Below are 22,174 nucleotides of genomic sequence, written 5' to 3' on the forward strand. Positions count from 1 at the left end.
TCTGTGTACAATTTCTTTGAAGAAATGGCATGAATAAGTTTAGACTTTTAGTACGTTTTCTGCATGGAACGCATTATCGTATTTTACATTAATTTGTATGGGCAAATTGTTTTGCTTCATTGGTGTTTTGCACTGTGAGTAAGGTTCTGGAACAAATTATGCTCTCTATATGTGGTTCCACTGTATTATAAAACATAAATCATTTTTCCTTTTCTTTTGTTGAAGAACAGCAGGAACCAGGTTTGTGATAAAAGTTAATATAGATGGAAATACTGCCTCAGAGTGTGATAACACGAAATTGGCTAATAAGTGGTGTTTCGTAGAGAATTGCATGCAGACAAACTATTTTATCAGATACAGTTTGAAATGAAAATATCTTCATGTAAATGCCAAAAATGTAACAGACTTATAGCTACTGGTATAGCATATCGTTTGGTGAACCTCCATTTTGGAAAGATAATATGCATAAGAATGTGTTATAAAACAGAAAGTGCATGAAAGCAATGATGTATCAGTTGACTTGATGCTTTGGTGCCACGTCAATTGGGAGTTGTTGAATGGTTTCTGTACATGCCGTGTAATGCAGCATGGGACTCACAGGATGTATACGACCCAGGACAACCAGGAAAAACCCAGGAATTTTTTAGAATTCCGGGAAATTTTCGTTGTTTTAGTTTTCAGTTAAATTTTTGTAATTTGACTGGTAAGAACCATACTCTGACAAAGAATATTACTGTATCCCGCTACTGCAGAATAATACTGCAGCATTAAAACATGAACGAGAGAGAAAAACGAAAAAAAAAACTTAAATTGCAAAGGAGATGTGCCGTATAAAATGACACAGTGCTCGTACAAGCGTCTGCCAACAGCAAAATGTGTCAAAGGCTTTCGGAAGACTAGGCAAAGCTTCATAGCAACAAATTTCCTCCGATGAGCTTGACGTCACAACTGTTTACATTTGACTCATTTAATCAGTTACGAGCTGCCTCATGCACACACGCAATTGAGTCGCCTATGAGTAGTACCTTCTCCCAATTCTGGCTGCAGAAATGTGGCTGTTAGCTGTGTAAGCAGCAGTAGCAGCAACTAGCCACATGGTACCCAGAAAAATTTTACTGGAGCGCCCAAGCTGCCACACACGTGCGCAGCCGGTTAAGTTCCATTCTGGGAAAACTCATTGTACAAACACGCAATAACGCCTAACTGGAGAATAATCGCTGGATAACTAAACCGGTAAATGTGGCAGGGTTAGTGAAGTTAACTGGAGACTGAGTTTTGACAGTGGTAGGAATGGTTACAGAATTAGTGATAAGACTGTTTGTTAGAACAATGAAGGAGAAGAAACGGGGACATCACACAAATTATGGTAGAATATGACGATTCCAAATTTATACAAAAATTCGTACTACTACTTTTCGGTCTCGCACATGAGAAACCTGAGTATATGAATGAAATGTGAAACTATTTCCTAACATAAAGCTTTCTGCTTGTAGTGGGCCAAATAGGTATTTCGTATTGGTACTTCATGAATTATATTCTGTCATATTATAAAAATGATCATTATTGCCAAAACAGTCTCGCTTATTTGGTGTGTGTTAAAATTGCTGCAATATTAGAAAGGCCTCTTTTGTTTTATCCAGCTCACAGTGACAAAATAGACTTAATCAGATCGAGAAACCACAGCAGTCTTGGGTACTATTTGTATTAACAGTTTTTTCAGTATTAGACGACATTTCTATTTTTCATGTAGCAAAATGTTTGACGACCTTTTATAAAGTAATAATTCTTTCGCAGAAGGGAAGCATGCCATGTAAAGCTGTAGCAAGATTAGAGAGAAAAATCGCTAGGACCTAAGGATTGAAGAAATGTGTACTGTCTTGCCTGCCTCTTGTCTTTACTGGTTTTAGGTATCCTATATTTAATTTTATGTCACACAGAAGAGCAAGTTAAAAGAAAAAGGGGGGGGGGGGGGGTGGCAGGATGTCAAACTGGCTGACTGGGAGCAGGAGAGGCACTACAGGACATTTTAATTTCCACTGTCCTGAAACAGATTTGAGTTCCACAGAGCAAAATACAGTGATGTGCGGTCTAAGAATATTGTTTGAAGAGGTGTGGCACTGCACTGCACACTTAAGACCAAATAATGTCTTACATTTCCTCAAAGATATATGTTTTGTGTATCAGACTCTTCAGAAAGATGTGTGCTACAAAATGAACTTATTTTTGAAAAGCCGATTTCGTTTTAATTTTTGATGTTCTGATGCGCAGAGCAGTCAGAGTTACAGTGGGGGGTGTAGTCTCCATGTGACCCGTGTTTACATTTAGCGATTTTTCTGTTTCCTCTTCGTTTACTTCTCTCACGTCAAATGAAAACGAGACGGATTTCTGTGGCTGGGAGTTATCAAGAGAATTAAAATACATTCCCATAATTACGGAAGGCTAAAATATGTTACTAGTTTCAGATTTTATTTCAACCTTTCTGATAGTCAAGCATTAATCGCCTTGCAGAACAATAAAGTTATTTTTGTCGGTTTGCTAAAGAAATTTGGCTTTTATTAAGCTTTCGTGCTGAGGCAGTGAATTTATTTGAAACGAAGTGTTTAATTTCACACTATTGGCTAGTTTCAAATGTTTGCTGCATTTCAAGTGCACGTTTTCATCTTCTAGCACATATGGCATTACTCCAAGAAAATTTACGTCTCGAAAACCACAATGAAAAGCTTCATATCAGGTCAAGGCCTACATCATCGCGAATCTGGACACACGAATGTGCACTGTAAGGCAAACTATGCATTTTAGTATGGTTCACGAAATTCCGACACTCTTGGAGTATCCTCTGATGTCTTGTTTCTTTCATGACATAATGTAAGATCTTTTAATGTTTTACACGTACGAACATATGGGCTTCCTACGTCACCATAACTGCACAAGCGCGGTGACACCTCTTATCTGGCACTCTCTGGTAACTGCTGAAATGAATCTATTTCTAACAGGTCGCGGGAAAATATTGAGAATTATTATTTTCAAAGTAAATTTCCTTTTACGCAATACAAACTATGTGCGATAATGTACGATGAATTTCTTAAATCACAGAGTGTTTGCTCTCTTTTGAAAATCAGCTCTTTGATGATGCACCAGTTAGAAGAATTTTGAGCCCAGAAGATCAGAGATTTATGTTGGTATTAAAAATTTTACTGGTGTGTTTGTGTGATGTATCTTAAAGTGTAACATGCGCTAAACAGATCAGCCGATCACTTTGGCCAAGCGGTTCTAGGCGCTTCAGTCCAAAACCGCGCTGCTGCTACGGTTGCAGGTTCAAATCCTGGCTTGGGCATGGATGTGTGTGATGCCGTTAGGTTAGTTAGGTTTAAGTAGTTCTAAGTCTAGGGGACTGATGACCTCAGATGTTAAGTCCCATAATGCTTCGAGCCATTCGAACCATTTGAGCTAAACAGATCCACATTATATGTGAAAGCTTAGCTTCTCTTGAAGCTTATTAATCTTAGAGACAAATATTATATGCGAAAGCTTTGCTTTTCTTGTAGCAACACTATGTATATTAATTTAAACCATGAACTTTTCCTGTTGTTGGAATTCAAATTTATACTTTCGTGATACGAAAATATGCAGCGTACATGTTGCTGCACATCAAAGATCTTTCTAAAATGTCCCCTCCCCCGAGTTTCATTTTCAAAAATGCCGGGAAATTCTGCACTGCTGTATAAAACCATATCAATTCAAAGGATAAGTTTTACAGTTTCGAGGGAAAGTATATTGTCATTTAGCGTGGAAAAAGTGTATTTTCGCCCGGGAGAAAATGTGAAATGTGTCTTTAACCGGGAGATACGGGAAAAATCTGTGATCCCCCCCCCCCTTCCCTGTCTGCTTATACATCCTGGACTCAACAGTAGAGCCTAGCATCTTAGAACAAGGAAACTTTGTATATATATATATATATATAAATAAAAAACAAAGATGAGGTGACTTACCGAACGAAAGCGCTGGCAGGTCGATAGACACACAAACATACACACAAAATTCAAGCTTTCGCAACAAACTGTTGCTTCATCAGGAAAGAGGGAAAGACGAAAGGAAGTGGGTTTTAAGGGAGAGGGTAAGGAGTCATTCCAATCCCGGGAGCGGAAAGACTTACCTTAGGGGGCAAAAAAGGACAGGTATACACTCGAACACACGCACATATACATCCACACATACAGACACAAGCAGACATATTGGATTGGATTGACTCCTTACCCTCTCCCTTAAAACCCACTTCCTTTCGTCTTTCCCTCTCCTTCCCTCTTTCCTGATGAGGCAACAGTTTGTTGCGAAAGCTTGAATTTTGTGTGTATGTTTGTGTTTGTTTGTGTGTCTATCGACCTGCCAGCGCTTTCGTTCGGTAAGTCACCTCATCTTTGTTTTTTTATATATATAACAAAAATTACTGCACGCACAGTCATTCAAACAGTCATTCTTCTTGCACTTCATACTTGCAAGGTTGTTGTTGTTGTTGTTGTTGTTGTTGTGGTGGTCTTCAGTCCTGAGACTGGTTTGATGCAGCTCTCCATGCTACCCTGTCCTGTGCAAGTTTCTTCATCTCCCAGTACCTACTGCAACCTACATCCTTCTGAATCTGCTTAGTGTATTCATCTCTTGGTCTCCCTCTACGATTTTTACCCTCCACGCTGCCCTCCAATACTAAATTGGTGATCCCTTGATGCCTCAGAACATGTCCTACCAACCGATCCCTTCTTCTGGTCAAGTTGTGCCACAAACTTCTCTTCTCCCCAATCCTATTCAATACTTCCTCATTAGTTATGTGATCTACCCATCTAACCTTCAGCATTCTTCTGTAGCACCATATTTCGAAAGCTTCTATTCTCTTCTTGTCCAAACTATTTATCGTCCATGTTTCACTTCCATACGTGGCTACACTCCATACGAATACTTTCAGAAATGACTTCCTGACACTTAAATCAATACTGGATGTTAACAAATTCCTCTTCTTCAGAAACGCTTTCCTTGCCATTGCCAGCCTACATTTTATATCCTCTCTACTTCGACCATCATCAGTTATTTTGCTTCCCAAATAACAAAACTCCTTTACTACTTTAAGTGTCTCATTTCCTAATCTAATACCCTCAACATCACCCGATTTAATTCTACTACATTCCATTATCCTTGTTTTGCTTTTGTTGATGTTCATCTTATATCCTCCTTTCAAGACACTGTCCATTCCATTCAACTGCTCTTCCAAGTCCTTTGCTGTCTCTGACAGAATTACAATGTCATCGGCGAACCTCAAAGTTTTTATTTCTTCTCCATGAATTTTAATACCTACTCCGAATTTTTCTTTTGTTTCCATTACTGCTTGCTCAATATACAGATTGAACAACATCGGGGAGAGGCTACAACCCTGTCTTACTCCCTTCCCAACCACTGCTTCCCTTTCATGTCCCTCAACTCTTATAACTGCCATCTGGTTTCTGTACAAATTGTAAATAGCCTTTCGCTCCCTGTATTTTATCCCTGCCACCTTTAGAATTTGAAAGAGAGTATTCCAGTCAACATTGTCAAAAGCTTTCTCTAAGTCTACAAATGCTAGAAACGTAGGTTTGCCTTTCCTTAATCTTTCTTCTAAGATAAGTCGTAAGGTCAGTATTGCCTCACGTGTTCCAGTGTTTCTACGGAATCCAAACTGATCTTCCCCGAGGTTGGCTTCTACTAGTTTTTCCATTCGTCTGTAAAGAATTCGTGTTAGTATTTTGCAGCTGTGACATATTAAGCTGATAGTTCGGTAATTTTCACATCTGTCAACACCTGCTTTCTTTGGGATTGGAATTATTATATTCTTCTTAAAGTCTGAGGGTATTTCGCCTGTTTCATACATCTTGCTCACCAGATGGTAGAGTTTTGTCAGGACTGGCTCTCCCACTGCCGTCAGTAGTTCCAATGGAATATTGTCTACTCCGGGGGCCTTGTTTCGACTCAGGTCTTTCAGTGCTCTGTCAAACTCTTCACGCAGTATCATATCTCCCATTTCATCTTCATCTACATCCTCTTCCATTTCCATAATATTGTCCTCAAGTACATCGCCCTTGTATAGACACTCTATATACTCCTTCCACCTTTCTGCTTTCCCTTCTTTGCTTAGAACTGGGTTTCCATCTGAGCTCTTGATATTCATACAAGTCGTTCTCTTATCTCCAAAGGTCTCTTTAATTTTCCTGTAGGCGGTATCTATCTTACCCCTAGTGAGATAGGCCTCTACATCCTTACATTTGTCCTCTAGCCATCCCTGCTTAGCCATTTTGCACTTCTGTCGATCTCATTTTTGAGACGTTTGTATTCCTTTTTGCCTGTTTCACTTACTGCATTTTTATATTTTCTCCTTTCATCAATTAAATTCAATATTTCTTCTGTTACCCAAGGTATTCTACTAGTCCTCGTCTTTTTACCTACTTGATCCTCTGCTGCCTTCACTACTTCATCCCTCAAAGCTACCCATTCTTCTTCTACTGTATTTATTTCCCCCATTCCTGTCAATTGCTTCCTTATGCTCTCCCTGAATCTCTGTACAACCTCTGGTTCTTTTAGTTTATCCAGGTCCCATCTCCTTAAATTCCCACCTTTTTGCAGTTTCTTCAGTTTTAATCTACAGGTCATAACCAATAGATTGTGGTCAGAGTCCACATCTGCCCCTGGAAATGTCTTACAATTTAAAACCTGGTTCCTAAATCTCTGTCTTACCATTATATAATCTATCTGATACCTTTTAGTATCTCCAGGGTTCTTCCATGTATATAACCTTCTTTCATGATTCTTAAACCAAGTGTTAGTTATGATTATGTTGTGCTCTGTGCAAAATTCGACCAGGCGGCTTCCTCTTTCATTTCTGTCCCCCAATCCATATTCACCTACTATGTTTCCTTCTCTCCCTTTTCCTACACTCGAATTCCAGTCACCCATGACTATTAAATTTTCGTCTCCCTTCACAATCTGAATAATTTCTTTTATTTCATCATACATTTCATCAATTTCTTCGTCATCTGCAGAGCTAGTTGGCATATAAACTTGTACTACTGTAGTAGGTGTGGGCTTCGTATCTATCTTGGCCACAATAATGCGTTCACTATGCTGTTTGTAGTAGCTTACCCGCATTCCTATTTTCCTATTCATTATTAAACCTACTCCTGCATTACCCCTATTTGATTTTGTGTTTATAACCCTGTAGTCACCTGACCAGAAGTCTTGTTCCTCCTGCCACCGAACTTCACTAATTCCCACTATATCTAACTTCAACCTATCCATTTCCATTTTTAAATTTTCTAACCTACTTGTCCGATTAAGGGATCTGACATTCCACGCTCCGATCCGTAGAACGCCAGTTTTCTTTCTCATATATATAATCTTCTAATTTAAGTCAAAAAGTTGGTAAAATCACCATGTTCACATGTGACTCAACTTCCGGAAAACAAAAATCTTTATTGCTGTCTTGTTTGTATGTTCAGTGCTGTAATGGAGTTCAAAATCGATCAGATATTGCATATAGAAATAAGCTATTTCAGTTACCGATTTAGTAAGCACAATGGCTGGTTCCCTTTGATGAAATGTTAGGTGTAGACAACTTCATACTTAGTCCATCCATTAGCAAAAAGTTTTTAACAAGACATAACCTGCCATTCTCAACCTGTTTCAAAAAATGGTTTCGTATTGACATGTGAGCAAAAATCAGTTGCGCATGTTGATAGCGGCAATTAGATGTATATTTCTAGAATCAATACTGGAGTGTTTGTGACCAATCAGAAGCTGAATTGGGAAATCTATTTACAAAATTTGGTTTTGGGACCTGCATGTAAACATAGTGAACGCAGACACTTTAATGGTGGTAATTTAGGTGTTTTGAGCTATGGTTGGATCAGCTACTGCTAGAGTCCTCCTTTATGGCACTGCAGATGTATGCAGGCAACTGCATTGTAGTCCTTACCAAATAGTTTGTGTTGTGTATTGCTCGTTGTTTACCTTTCGTATTTTGAAATGTGTGAAAATCCTGGTCAGTCATTGGCTTCAATCACAACCCTCACAAGACCAGAAGGGATCAGTAGTTCCTGTGGTCATCTCAATTTGTTTACGCTCTCGATCGACTGCCACTTCATAGTGCCCAACTCTGCACTGTAGTGACTGGAAAATAAACTCTGTCAACCTATTTCAACCATGCTGGAAGTCTTCCCTAATGCATGAGTGGAGTTATTTTCAGTTCTATTTCTGCACTAAGTACTTTATCGGTTTTATCTGTAGCATTGTCAAGTACAGCTCAGAAGGCTATGAATTGCCACAAAAGGGCGACATCGATATTCTGCCCATTTCGTAATTTTCAAATTGGGTGGAAAAAGAAAAATAATGTCGAGTAACAGCATAAATCAGATAACCACTCTGTTCATTGGTAGGAAAATGCTGTTGTTTCTCATTTGTTGGAAGCTTAAGTAGAGCAAAAAGAAGAAAACAAGTAACTTCCAGTTCAGAAAAAAACTGACAAAGATTTTGCAAAAGCAAATATTTAAGTCAAAAAGCTCCCTAATCATCAATAAATTTTGACACACAGAGGATTTGTCTGCAGGTGCATTGGAAAAAATATACTTTTAGGTGCCTAATCATAGGTAAAAAATGGAAGCCTCTGTGCAACCTTCGTAATGTCACAAAAACAAAGCAAACAAGATTTATGGACAAAGGCACAAAATCTGCAATAGTGTTAGTGAGAGCAGAAGAAATGGGTTAACTTCCCGTTTTAAAGATGACATCATCGTAACCCAACTGCCATCAATGTCAAAACCTTCTTCCAGGGGCTCCTTAAAGTTGATGCTCCATTCCATTCAATTGACATATTGTGTGAATAGCATTTGAAATATATTGTGGTACATTTCAATGAGTGTCCCTCGCTTTCTAGTAGCCATCAATGGTCTAGCAGCAGCTATGGAGTACTCAGTATCACCCTCCTCGTATGCTGATGACTTTTGTCTCTAGTGTGGGCGTTGCCGAACGTCGACTGCAAGGCACCATACGAATAAGAAAAGTGCAGACATGGACCCTGACCCATGGCTTTCAGTTTTTATCCACCAAGACTCACGTCATGCACTTCTGTTGACACAGCACCACACACCAACAACCAGAACCTTTAACTCAACAACCAGCTACTCAGTATGGTGGAGACTTGTCACTTTTTAGGACTGTTCTTCAATTATCTTCACCAGCTTAAGCGAAAGTGCTGGCTACACTTTAACAGACTTTGTTGCCTGAATAACAGCAGCTGGTCTGTAGATCGCACTATCCTTCTGCGACTTTACAAAGCCCTGACACTGTTCTGTCTTGATTATGGGAGTCTGGCTTATGGCTTAGCACTGCCCTCGGCATTGTGGATACTGGGTCAGATAAACCACTGTGGGTTTGACTTGGGACAGGAGCCTTTCAAACCATCCCTGTGACCAGCCTTACTCGTGGAGGGTGTGGTCCCTCCATTACAGATCAGGTGCCAGCAAAAGCTCTACAAATGTTCCAAGCTCCCCTTAGCAACTGTACTGCAGTCTCCTCTTCCGAAACGTGGAAATCCATCTCTCGCAATGGCAGCCCAGACCAGGGATTGTGATCGGAATCTGTGTCTGGCCCCTCTTCTCTGAACTGTTGTTCCTTCTACCGCCTCCCCTCCGGACCCACTCGGATCTGCATCCTGTGGTACATCCCTCGGCCACAGTTTCTGCTTGACCTGTCACATGGTCTGAAAGACTTAGTTCGTCCCAATACCCTCCGCCACCAATTTTTCTCCATCCTTCGGTTTCAGCAGCAGTCTGTTTTGATAGCTCGATGTTTGCCAGTTATGTAGGCTTTGCTTATACTCAAGCAGGACATGCTGAATTGTGTTCCTTGCTGTATGGCAGTAGTGCTTTCACTGCAGATTTGGTAGCCATCTCTGCCGCTCTTGACCATATCAGTTCCTGTACCGGTGAGGCCTTTCTCATCTGGAGCGACTCCATGAGCAGTTTGAAAGCTCCTGACCAGCGTAGTCCTCGCCATCCCTTGATTATGTCTATCCAGGATTCCTTGTATGCCCTTGAACAATGTGAATGCCCAGTGACCTTCGTCTGGACCCCGGGCCACGTTGGGATCCTGGGGGATGAATTCGCTGGTAATGGAGCCAAACTGGCTATTGGTAAGCTGACTCTTGAGATCAATATTCTGGAAACATTTCTCTATTCAGTATTATGCCGTCAAGGTTTAGGGATCTGGCATATGGAATAGCTCACTCTGACTTCACCATATAAACTAAGGGTGATAAAGGAGACTGAATCTGTTACGGTCCTCCATGCAAGCCTTTCACAAGCACTGTACTGTCCTTTACCTGCTCCACATTGGCGATTTGTGGCTGGTAATCTCCTCCATTACTAGGACCCACCCCACTGTCATCATGGTTGGCATTTGACAGTGGTCCATATTTTGCTGGACTGTCCCGACCTAGCCACACTGCGGCGGGCTCTTACTCTCCCTGAGTAGCTACCCCTGACGTTAAGAGATGGTGCCTCAGTGGTTGACTTAGTTTGACATTTTATTCATGAAGGGGTCTTTTACCACTGCCTTTAAGAGAGGGCGACTTAACGTTATCATCTTATTGGGGGCTTGGCAGCAGCTGCGGCTGTAGTGGTGTCTTTTGTCTATCGGTGCTTCTCTTGCTTGTCCATGTTGCTTGTCTTTCCGTGGCAATTTCTGAGTGGGGTACCTCTGATGAGTGGAAGGGTTCGGGGGGTATATGTCCCCTCGTTGCACTCTCCTGCCTGACTTCCTTCCCGTGTCCCATTTTCTTCATATTGTCCCTTATCTAGCCTTCATTGACCTTTGGTAGACCTTGTGGTTTATCTTCCCCTGTTTTTTTTTAAGTAGACCATCTCTGATGTACAGTCATGTAGACCTGCCTGTTCAAGGAAGAAAGGACTGATGATCTAACAGTGAAATGTAGTACGAAATAATTCACTCTGAAGGCCTACCTCAAGTCATGTAGTACTTAATACTATAAATTTAGCATTTTCACTTTGTAGTTAGCAAAACTGTGTTGCCTAAGCAAGCACAGTGTACAAAATGGGGAGTATCCTCAAGGTCCAATTGTTGCTTGTTTGACTAACCATGTAGTGCGATTATAAGTACATTTGGTTTAGTGCTGTTTCTCAAAGTTCATCTCATACTCGAAGCAATTTTTCTCTGAATATTTATCTTCTTCCTGCCTTCACATTACTTAGTACAACATACATAGTAATAGAAATTATTTAATAAAAAAGTAGCTGTTGAAATGAATTAAATGCACATTTCACTCATGAAAGTCTCAACAGATCATACTGTATGAACTGAGGTACTTTAAGTAAAATAAGAATGCACTCCTGCCTGTGTTTCAAGAAATCATCGTTTCTTGCCTTTGATTTTTTAGAGGACAGTAAAAGGAGCCTTTTTCTTTGTAATTTGGTTTCTTGGTTGTGATCTCTTGTAATCTTCAAATGAACTCGCTAAATGCACTGTGGGGTATAAGTAGAAGTTTCATAAATAAGATACCCTACATTTGCCTCACATGAAGAGATCCAGCTTTGGTTTCTGTCACCAAATCTTCATCAGCTTCATACTCAAAAGAAAAGATGAATACCAAGCCTGCTAACATAGTGAGACTCTCATCATATCTGTGTTTCATTTTACAACCATCTTTGTCTTAACTTTCATTTTGTGATGCTTCCCAACAATCAACACAAATAACAGACCACTTAGTGACTGTAGTTACTCAATACAAAAAATGCATTCAACTCTCAGGTCTTCAGTTATTGAATATAATGAGACAGTATTTCACACCAACACGAGTGTGTGTGTGGGAAATGTTGGATATCATCTGACTGCCCCAATGAACAATAAACAATAATTCATTAGCCACTTGTTTTAACTTGACAGGTACTTGCTCGAAAAGTAGTGTACAAAGTAGTTAATGTGTCCAAAACCTGTATAGAGCATATCAACTGAACAGTAGTACAACTTACAAATCTTCATCAGTACATCTTACAAATATATGTTTTTGACTACTTAGGTGTCCTTGAAAGTCCTCCGTCCGTGTACCCCTGATCCTATTCTGTGCAACATTTTCTCCTCCTCAAATAAGAATTGACAAGGGAAACTGGTTTCCTCAAATGAAAAAAACCATGCATACAGAATTATGTGCTCAGCTGCCCAAAAAATGCTTGTAGAAATGGTTTGATGAGTGACTTTGGAGATGCATTTTAAGTGTAGATCAAATAAAAAAAATAAAGTAAACCTGCTTCTACAGCAACATTTCTATAGAACCAATAATGTAAAATTTCCATGAATAATGTGTAAATAGATTTTTACACTTCTGTTCAGATAAATCTTTACTTTTGGAGAGAACTTAATTTCTATAAAAGTTAACACTCAGATTCTGCTGTAACCTTGTTTCGTTCTTTGCAGATTTGTATTCCAGTGTCAAAGTAGTTACTGATTAATATATTGTTTTCTTCTAATTTTTAATGAATAGATTAAAAATAATGTAATTATTATTCTGTACTATATAGATTCCATTATCACTGTCACTATTACTGTTGCTACTAATGTAATTAGTGCTGTTGCATTTTGTGTATTAATAAATAATTCTCTTAGTTTCTTCTGCTTTTTGAGTAGTATGAGAGGAGGAATAAAACTTGACACAATCTACCCTTTACAGTAGAAGAAGCAGGAAAGAGTGTACAGATAGGATGCACAACTATTACACCTGTAAAAGTTGCGACAACCACCATTACGTTGGAGTCGCCGGAAGATGATTGTTCAGATCGAGATGAAGCTGAAGGTGAAGATGATGATATTGTTCGGAGCAGCAGTGAGGAAGATGAGGTTGGATTCAGTTTTTATTCCTTGTTTGCCAAATTAGTATGTTGCGGCTTTCATGTTCAAAAATTTATAAAATATTATGTTAAAATGTCTTGTTCACCTTAAACAGTTTCATCTACACATATGAAGTGAAATAGAGCATAGTTTTAAAACAAATTTATACTATGGTAAATGAAGTATTGCCCTATCTTTTATGAGATATTTCAAGAATTTCTGAATTTTGCACGGTTTTTCATGAAATGCATCAGCCATTTGCTTTGGTGTTAATAGGAAGATAAGCAAATTTCCTAAAATTTTTTCCAAAATTGGTTTTATTGTGGCCACTGACATTTTTCAGGTCATTCAAACATTGCAGGAAGTTATTGATTCTTATTTTCATGTAATAACACTGGCTGCTATGATACAAGCATTTTTCTTGTTGTTTACCAATGCTATGTGTTGGGTGTAACTAATTCTATAAGCAGTGATGTTACCACTACACAAGTGTAGTCTGTGTAATATAATAATTGCACACTAGATACAAGAACCTCGTATAACTGAGTCAAAAAGTATGTATTGTTTTCTGGTGCTCCATTTATAGAGAAATGTAATCTTTTAATCGTAATCTCACTCTGCACGTGTGGGATTATCTGATATAATAATATCATACAGTGGGCGCGATGATCTCTCTGTCTCTGGTGATATTACATTAATGCTTTGTCGAGTTGAACAATGAGACTTACCTATATAGCTCACAGAAAATTTGTGATGTTTCCCATCATTTGGTGATGTGCACAGGGGGGAAAAAGTGATCAGAAGCTAGCTAACAACCTTAGCCAAAATAGTAATCAGTAATAATAATAATAATAAATTGTGATCTTGACTTGAAGGTGTTAGGTAACGAGGTAAATTAAAATAGTCACAATATAAAGTTGACAACCTCTTTAAAAAAATTCTACCTCTCACTTCCACATTCTGTCCTCCGATGAATTTAAGTGAGGTGACACAGTGATTATGGTACTGGACACACATTTACGGGAGATTAAAATAGAGTTCACAAAAAACAACCTGGAAAGTGGAAATAATTTCCTGAAATACATTGTGCAAGGAATAACTAAAAAAAAGTGACTGACAGCATTGCTTTTACAGTTGCTTCATTCAACCGTATCTAATGCATAAAATAAAATCTTTGTTCTTTGATAGGCATAAGCTTTATATTTCTTCAGAAAGGTGTTATTTGCACAGTTGAATACATTAAAACATATCACAAAAATCCTGGTAGGTGGATATAGGTCGTTAAGATATTTTAATGGATAAAATTTCCTGACAGATTAAAACAGTGTGCAAGACTGGGACTCCAATCAGAGAGCTTTGCCTTTGGTGGGCAAGTGCCCTACCAACACAGCTTTACTTCCTCCAATACCTCACCTCCTGCCTTTCAAACATCACAGATTCCTCTTGTAACTTCTGGGACTAGCACTCAAAAGACATAATGGAGACACTGCTTATTTTAATAGGTGATCAGTGAGGTGGTATGTGGCACATACAGTGGAGATGTTCTTCTGGAATCCAAAGTGTGACTGATGCAGAACCTCATATTTGTAGATAAGCTTGAGCATTTGTCAGTTTTATTACTGATTCCAAAAAATTTGAAAAGTAAGTTAATAGCAAATCAAATCAGTATGTATTAATATCTGCCCCAACACCTTTCTTAAATAGTTCCAACAGTGACACATGTCTGGAAGGATAATTTGTGAAAGTACGATATTGCAGTGCCTGTGTTATTCCAAATTACAATGCAATGTTCCGCACTGCGACAACTACAGGCATTATGAAAATCATGAAACGTATTTCCAGTTGTGAAATGGACACTCATCAGCTGCATAATGAAATAACAAGAGTAAAAATGTGGCCCGGACTGGAACTTGAACCTGAATTTCCTACTTACCTTGAATGTCCACCTTACCATTAGCCTGCGCGAGCACAATTCATGGTCAGGCTCAAACTTCCATATATCGTCAACATTCAAATGTCTCGCCTGTACGGGAATATACATTATGGGTGATAGATGGTTGTAGATAAATGGTTTATGACATTTGGAAGTTTGGGTCTGGCCATGAGTCATGCTCGGATAGCCTTATAGTAAGGCGACCACTTGCAATAAGCGGGAAATTAGGGTTCGAGTCCAGGTCCAGCACAAATTTTCATTGTCGTCATTCCGTTATGCAGCTGATGAATGTCCATATTCACAACTATGAATACATTTCATGTACTTTGTGAAAATGTTGGATTACAAATGTGGTTGAGCAGAATTCCAGTATTGTAGCAACATGCTTTTAATATAATATTTTGGTTGAAATCTCTTTTAGCCACACAAGAATTTTTGATTTTTGTAGAGTTCATTATTTCTCTGATGATCCTGGAAGAAGTTACAGTAAACTTATTGGATGCTTGTGATGGTGATTTTCACATATATTACAGTACCTTTTTCATCATGAGTTGACGGTACAGACTTCTTCTCTTGTGTTTAGGAAGTGATTATTAAAAAGGCATGTTTTGTGATTGTTGTCATGGCCCCTTGGTGATCATTTTTGAATATTAGAACATTTTGTTCCTTGATAGACTTCCCGGTTACTCTTCTGCCTGTTCTTCATATTGTTTTGATTTTGTTCTTAAAATGATATCTTTTTGACATAAGATGAAAGCTTTTTTATTGACAAAACTCCAGTCAGTAAAGAAAAAGTTTCTGTGGTCTGATCAACAGTGCACAACTGTGCCCTGCTGCAAGCTACTCCAGTGCCTTTGATATCGTTGGCATCATTCTTTAGTGTTTATTGGAAAACAGCTGTTAAAGTTAGAATTTTACTTAGAAGTGAACTAAATTTAGAATTTACATCCATTGGCTTGTGTAACTCATGACAACTAAAATTTAGCATGTTTCTTGTAAAGTTGTTTGCTATGAACTAAATTATTTTTCTGTTTTCATAGTAACAGTTATTTTTGAGTTCTTATGTTTTGTATTGTGGCTAACTGGTCATAATGGTTTTAGAACCCCTTTAAACCTAGATGAACATTAACATTGTGACTACATTCTAACATACATAACAGTTATGCATTTAGGTGCTTTTGGCTTGGACAGTTCTTGAAGGAAAATTTACAACTCAGGTTACATTTTAAGTGTTGAATAATATTAATGTATCATGCTTTTGCTCAGCCACCTTCAAGAAATTAATATGAAATCACTTAAAATTATTTTTTTGCCAGATTAGGTCCCATAGGTGACACAATAGTTTCACATTTCACATAACTGAGAAGTGGCTGTCAGTAATCACATGTCAAATATGGATGTGGGTTCACAGGCTCTCCTTTAGAAAATTTTAGTGGAAGAGGAGGGGGGGGGGGGGGGGGGGTGTAATGTTTAACATCTGATCGTCGACATTGAGGTCATTTAGAGATGGGTTGTGTCAAGGATGCTTAAGGAAATTGGCCATGCTCTTTCAAAGGAACCATCCCGGCGTTTACCTGGAGTGATTTAATTGCAAAATTTAAAAAATTAGAGTTGTTTTAGACCTTTAAACGCTATATATCACTTTCAGGCTCTAAATAAAGATGATTTTGTAGCAATTAAAACAATTGCAAATGAAAAATCAGGTTAACTAAAAATCAGTTTAGTAAATATAAAGGCATTTTAGAAAAATTTCTGTAATTTACAAATACTGTAAAATCAATACATGTTATGTGTTAACAAAATCAACATACATCATGAGATGAGAGGTTCTGAATTTTTTCTTTAATAAGTACTGTTAGAGGTTCAGTTAATTTAATTTAATATCTTTGTAATTTAGGTTAGGTTATGTTCAATGTATTCTACAAAAATATTTTTCTCATCCACTGCCTTTTCTTCTTGGATCTGTCTCTACTGGTATAATACAGGATTTTGACTGGTGACTGAGAATTAATTTTCTCTTGAGTGATAATCTTGTTGCACTCTTCGCAACCTAAATCTGATGCTTTGAAAAATTATTTTGGCAACATGCTCTTCCTGAAGATAAATGGTTAAACTTTTTAATGTGTTGTTTGATAAATCTCACAATCAAATCTGTAAACAAGTTATTTAGTGTCCTATGAAGACTGTGAATTACTGGCTCTTCTTTCTGAAGGAATACATTTGCTTTGGTAAATAACAAGAGAGTATTATGCAAGAAAAGAAGATTTAGCCTCGTTACTGGATCATTTAGGGTAGGGTGCACGCTAGATAAGTGAGAGTTGTTTACATTTTTGAAAAATTTTCGTAGTTAACACTGTTCAGTTATTCTTTCTGTTGATTGGAGCAGAGCTTTAGTGCCATATAGATTTTGACAGAGTAGACTCTCTTTTTGAACTCTTTTGGAGAAAATAGAGAAATGCCCATTATGAGTTCTTCAGCATCAAAGTATTGTAGGGTTCTCACACTTTGTGTGCAGCAAAATGAAGCTGGTGCCAAGAAAAAGATCGAATTCTTAAGTGTGTTTGACTTTTCTTTAAAAAAGCAGCATTTCATTTTATATGTACCTCCATTGTATTTGCATTATCATATGCAAATGAAATACAGTTTTCCAGGGAGTTCCTTTTCTTAGCTGTTCACCACTCAAGAGATTAAAAATTCCTTCACCAGTATTTAAACTTGATTCCAGCAAGGATAGTATTGTGGCGCACATCTTTTTCTTTATAACATCAAATTAAGTTCGACAATTGGATATAGTTTCACATCTTTAACGTCTGTGCTATCATCAGTTGCAAGAGAAAAGGGGGTTTTCTTTTAAGTATTTTACTACATCATTCTGGCAAAGAATTTATAACTGCAGTTGTTTTTAGTTCTTCCACAATTGTATTTTTTAGCAAACTGAGAATCAGGAAACTTTTTGATAGTGGCTGTGAACTACGATCTGCACAAGAAATTGGTAGGTCATGTTCAACAATAAATGAACTAAAAAGCATTTCAGCATTTGTGACAGTCTTCCTCACAATCTTTTATTACAAATGATGACAATGATGCTTTTGAAGACTTTAGGCTTCCTAGGTCTACATGTACTTCGACAGAATATGACAGCAATCATCATGACTAGCATGTTTTATAGAAATGTCTTTGTGAAGACACTGTACAAAACACATGTTGGTCTGATTTATTTAATTTTACTAAATATGGCCATTCGTTACTATACTGTTTCTGAAATTTCTGTCCAGTTTTACATTTTTTTTTTGTCACACTGCCGTCCACCGTACTAACACTTCGGTGTTCAACAATATCGCTGTCTGAATTTAGTACAGTATTTTTCTCACTTTCTCTTGGGATATGGCTTGTGATGTTTGATTTTGCATTATCATTTTTGTCAGGCTTTGCTTTATGGATGCTATTAACAGTTGCTGAAGAAACTGTATTTTCGCTTCCTGTGTGTAGGTTGGGGAACCGCGCACAAAACGGAATGGAGCCAGTTTGTGAAAGTATGTGATAGGTGTGTGTGCGTGCGTGTGTGTGTGTGTGTGTGTGTGTGTGTGTGTGTGCGTGCGTGCGTGCGCGCGTTAAATGCGTGCAATTAGATGTTCAAATTTATAGGGTTGTCACAGTAGATGCTTGAAGATAGAGCCTTAGTGCTTTAAAACTGACTATTAAAAAAAGTGATGATTGGGGACTTTTTGGGTGGAATGTTTGCTTTTGCAAAAACTTCAACAACTTTTTCCGAGTTGTTGTTTTCTTGTTTTGGCTCAATTTAAGCTTTCAACAAATCATTGTTTCTGTTGAGAAGCAGCAGCATTTTCTCCTACATTGTACTGATTTCTTCTCTGATATAAGGTGTTTCTCGACATTATTCTTCTTTTCCCATCCAATTTGATAATTAAAAAATCTAGCAGAATATTAATTTCAACCTTTTGTGGGCATTCATAGTTGTGCAACCCATACTTAACACTGTTCTATCTGAACAGTGTTTACACAAAACAGACAGGGCACTTAGTGTAGAAGTTGAACCAAAAATAACTCTGCTCACATGTTAGAGGAAGGATTTCAGTGTGATTGAAAGACATTGACAGGTTTTGTTTTCTGATCGCTGTAGTGCGGAGTGCTGGCACTATAAACTCAGCTAGGAGCATAAATAATCTAGAATTTTAATCACCAGAAAGAGAGGAGCAGTGTGGGAAAACAAACCCTACCTGTCAGTTCCAAGGCAGCCAACCTACACCAGTGTTCTGCATTTCTTTGTAAGGAGTATTGATGGATGCTACCCTTTCTGGTGTTGTGAGAGTGTAATTCAACTCTGACGGATCAGGATTAGTTTCTTCACTCATTTGAAAATAAGAAACGAAATCAATGCACAACACAAAGCATTTGGTAATGGCATCCTCACAACTTTTTGCTGAAGCTTGCAGTATCGTAAACGGGGTGGAGGGTGGGGGGGGGGGGAAGTTGGTGTGTGACATCTACCAGTATTTGCCGTAGCCACCTTCCAAAACCCGCACCACCTAAAACTGCCATTGTAAGTGCTCACATTATGTCAACTAATGAACTTTAGTTAGCAGCCAAATGTACGTGTTTCTTTGTTCTGAGATGCTAGATTCCACGGGCCGAGTACTATGCTGCATCACGGCATGTACCTTACAGATAATTCAACTGCCCATAGTTGGTGAGGCATTCTTACACATATTACCTTTCCATTAGGCTTCGCCAAATGATTTGTTGTTGTTGTTGTGGTCTTCAGTCCTGAGACTGGTTTGATGCAGCTCTCCATGCTACCCTATCCTGTGCAAGCTTCTTCATCTCCCAGTACCTACTGCAACCTACATCCTTCTGAATCTGCTTAGTGTATTCATCTCTTTGTCTCCCTCTACGATTTTTACCCTCCACGCTGCCCTCCATTACTAAAGTGGTGATCCCTTGATGATGCCTCAGAACATGTCCTACCAATCGATCCCTTCTTCTAGTCAAGTTGTGCCACAAACTTCTCTTCTCCCCAATCCTATTTAATACTTCCTCATTAGTTATGTGATCTACCCATCTAATCTTCAGCATTCTTCTGTAGCACCACATTTCAAAAGCTTCTATTCTCTTCTTGTCCAAACTATTTATCGTCCATGTTTCACTTCCATACATGGCTACACTCCATACAAATACTTTCAGAAACGACTTCCTGACACTTAAATCTATACTCGATGTTAACAAATTTCTCTTCTTCAGAAACGCTTTTCTTGCCATTGCCAGTCTACATTTTATATCCTCTCTACTTCGACCGTCATCAGTTATTTTGCTCCCCAAATAGCAAAACTCCTTTACTACTTTAAGTGTCTCATTTCCTAATCTAATTCCCTCAGCATCACCTGACTTAATTTGACTACATTCCATTATCCTCGTTTTGCTTTTGTTGATGTTCATCTTATATCCTCCTATCAAGACACTGTCCATTCCGTTCAACTGCTCTTCCAGGTCCTTTGCTGTCTCTGACAGAATTACAATGTCATCGGCGAACCTTAGTTTTTATTTCTTCTCCATGGATTTTAATACCTACTCCGAATTTTTCTTTTGTTTCCTTTACTGCTTGCTCAATATACAGATTGAATAACATCGGGGAGAGGCTACAACCCTGTCTCACTCCCTTCCCAACCACTGCTTCCCTTTCATGCCCCTCGACTCTTATAACTGCCATCTGCTTTCTGTACAAATTGTAAATAGCCTTTCGCTCACTGAATTTTACCCCTACCACCTTCAGAATTAGAATGAGAGTATTCCAGTCAACATTGTCAAAAGCTTTCTCTTAAGTCTACAAATGCTAGAAACGTAGGTTTGCATTTCCTTAATCTAGCTTCTAAGATAAGTCGTAGGGTCAGTATTGCCTCAGGTGTTCCAATATTTCTATGGAATCCAATCTGATCTCCTTTTATCAATTAAATTCAATATTTCTTCTGTTACCCAAGGATTTCTACTAGCTCTTGTCCTTTTACCTACTTGATCCTCTGCTTCCTTCACTACTTCATCCCTCAAAGCTACCCATTCTTCTTCTACTGTATTTCTTTCCCCCATTCTTGTCAGTTGTTCCCTTATGCTCTCCCTGAAACTCTGTACAACCTCTGGTTTAGTCAATTTACCCAGGTCTCATCTCCTTAAACTCCCACCTTTTTGCAGTTTCTTCAGTTTTAATCTACAGTTCATAACCAATAGATTGTGGTCAGAATCCACATCTGCCCTTGGAAATGTCTTACAATTTAAAACCTGGTTCCTAAATCTGTCTTACCATTATATAATCTATCTGAAACCTGTCAGTATCTCCAGGCTTCTTCCATGTATACTATCTTCTGTTATGATTCTTGAACTAACTGTTAGCTATGATTAGGTTGTGCTCTGTGCAAAATTCTACCAGGCGGCTTCCTCTTTCGTTTCTTACCCCCAATCCATATTCACCTACTACGTTTCCTTCTCTCCCTTTTCCTACTGACGAATTCCAGTCGCTCATGACTATTAAATTTTCATCTCCCTTCAGTATCTGAATAATTTCTTTTATTTCATCATACATTTCTTCAATTTCTTCGCCATCTGCAGAGCTAGTTGGCATATAAACTTGTACTACTGTGGTAGGTGTGGGCTTTGTATCTATCTTGGCCACAAAAATGCATTCACTATGCTGTTTGTAGTAGCTTACCCGCATTCCTATTTTCCTATTCATTATTAAACCTACTCCTGCATTACCCCTATTTGATTATGTGTTTATAACCCTGTAGTCACCTGACCAGAAGTCTTGTTCCTCCTGCCACCGAACTTCACTAATTCCCACTACATCTAACTTTAACCTATCCATTTCCCTTTTTAAATTTTCTAACCTACCTGCCCGATTAAGGGATCTGACATTCCACGCTCCAATCCGTAGAATGCCAGTTTTCTTTCTCCTGATAACGACATCCTCTCGAGTAGTCCCCGCCCCGAGATCCGAATCGGGGACTATTTTACCTCCGGAATGTTTTACCCAAGAGGACGCCATCATCATTTAACCATACAGTAAAGCTGCATGCCCTCGGGAAAAATTACGGCCGTAGTTTCCCCTTGCTTTCAGCTGTTCGCAGTACCAGCACAGCAAGGCCATTTTGGTTAGTGTTACAAGGCCAGATCAGTCAATCATCCAGACTGTTAACCCTGCAACTACTGAAAAGGCTGCTGCCCCTCTTCAGGAACCACACGTTTTTCTGGCCTCTCAACAGATACTCCTCCATTGTGGTTGCACCTACAGTACGGCTATCTGTATCGCTGAGGCACGGAAGCCTC

The 22,174-nt window shown here is 38.6% G+C and overlaps 1 protein-coding gene across 5 annotated transcripts in view; it reads left to right on the forward strand.

Annotated features, from left to right (window-relative positions):
* The window catches only part of LOC124711167 (protein piccolo-like), a 305,632-nt gene that overhangs the window by 244,486 nt on the left and 38,972 nt on the right, over window positions 1-22,174 (forward strand). For 4 of the 5 annotated variants that reach the window (XM_047241087.1, XM_047241088.1, XM_047241091.1 and 1 more), the window contains one exon: window positions 12,752-12,918. In XM_047241087.1, the coding sequence (XP_047097043.1) occupies window positions 12,752-12,918 (167 nt within the window). The remainder of the gene's footprint in view (window positions 1-12,751; window positions 12,919-22,174) is intronic. The other variant, XM_047241089.1, reaches the window with a different exon arrangement.

Source organism: Schistocerca piceifrons, chromosome 8, assembly GCF_021461385.2.
Source record: "Schistocerca piceifrons isolate TAMUIC-IGC-003096 chromosome 8, iqSchPice1.1, whole genome shotgun sequence".
In the NCBI taxonomy this organism is placed as follows: Eukaryota; Metazoa; Arthropoda; class Insecta; order Orthoptera; family Acrididae; genus Schistocerca; species Schistocerca piceifrons.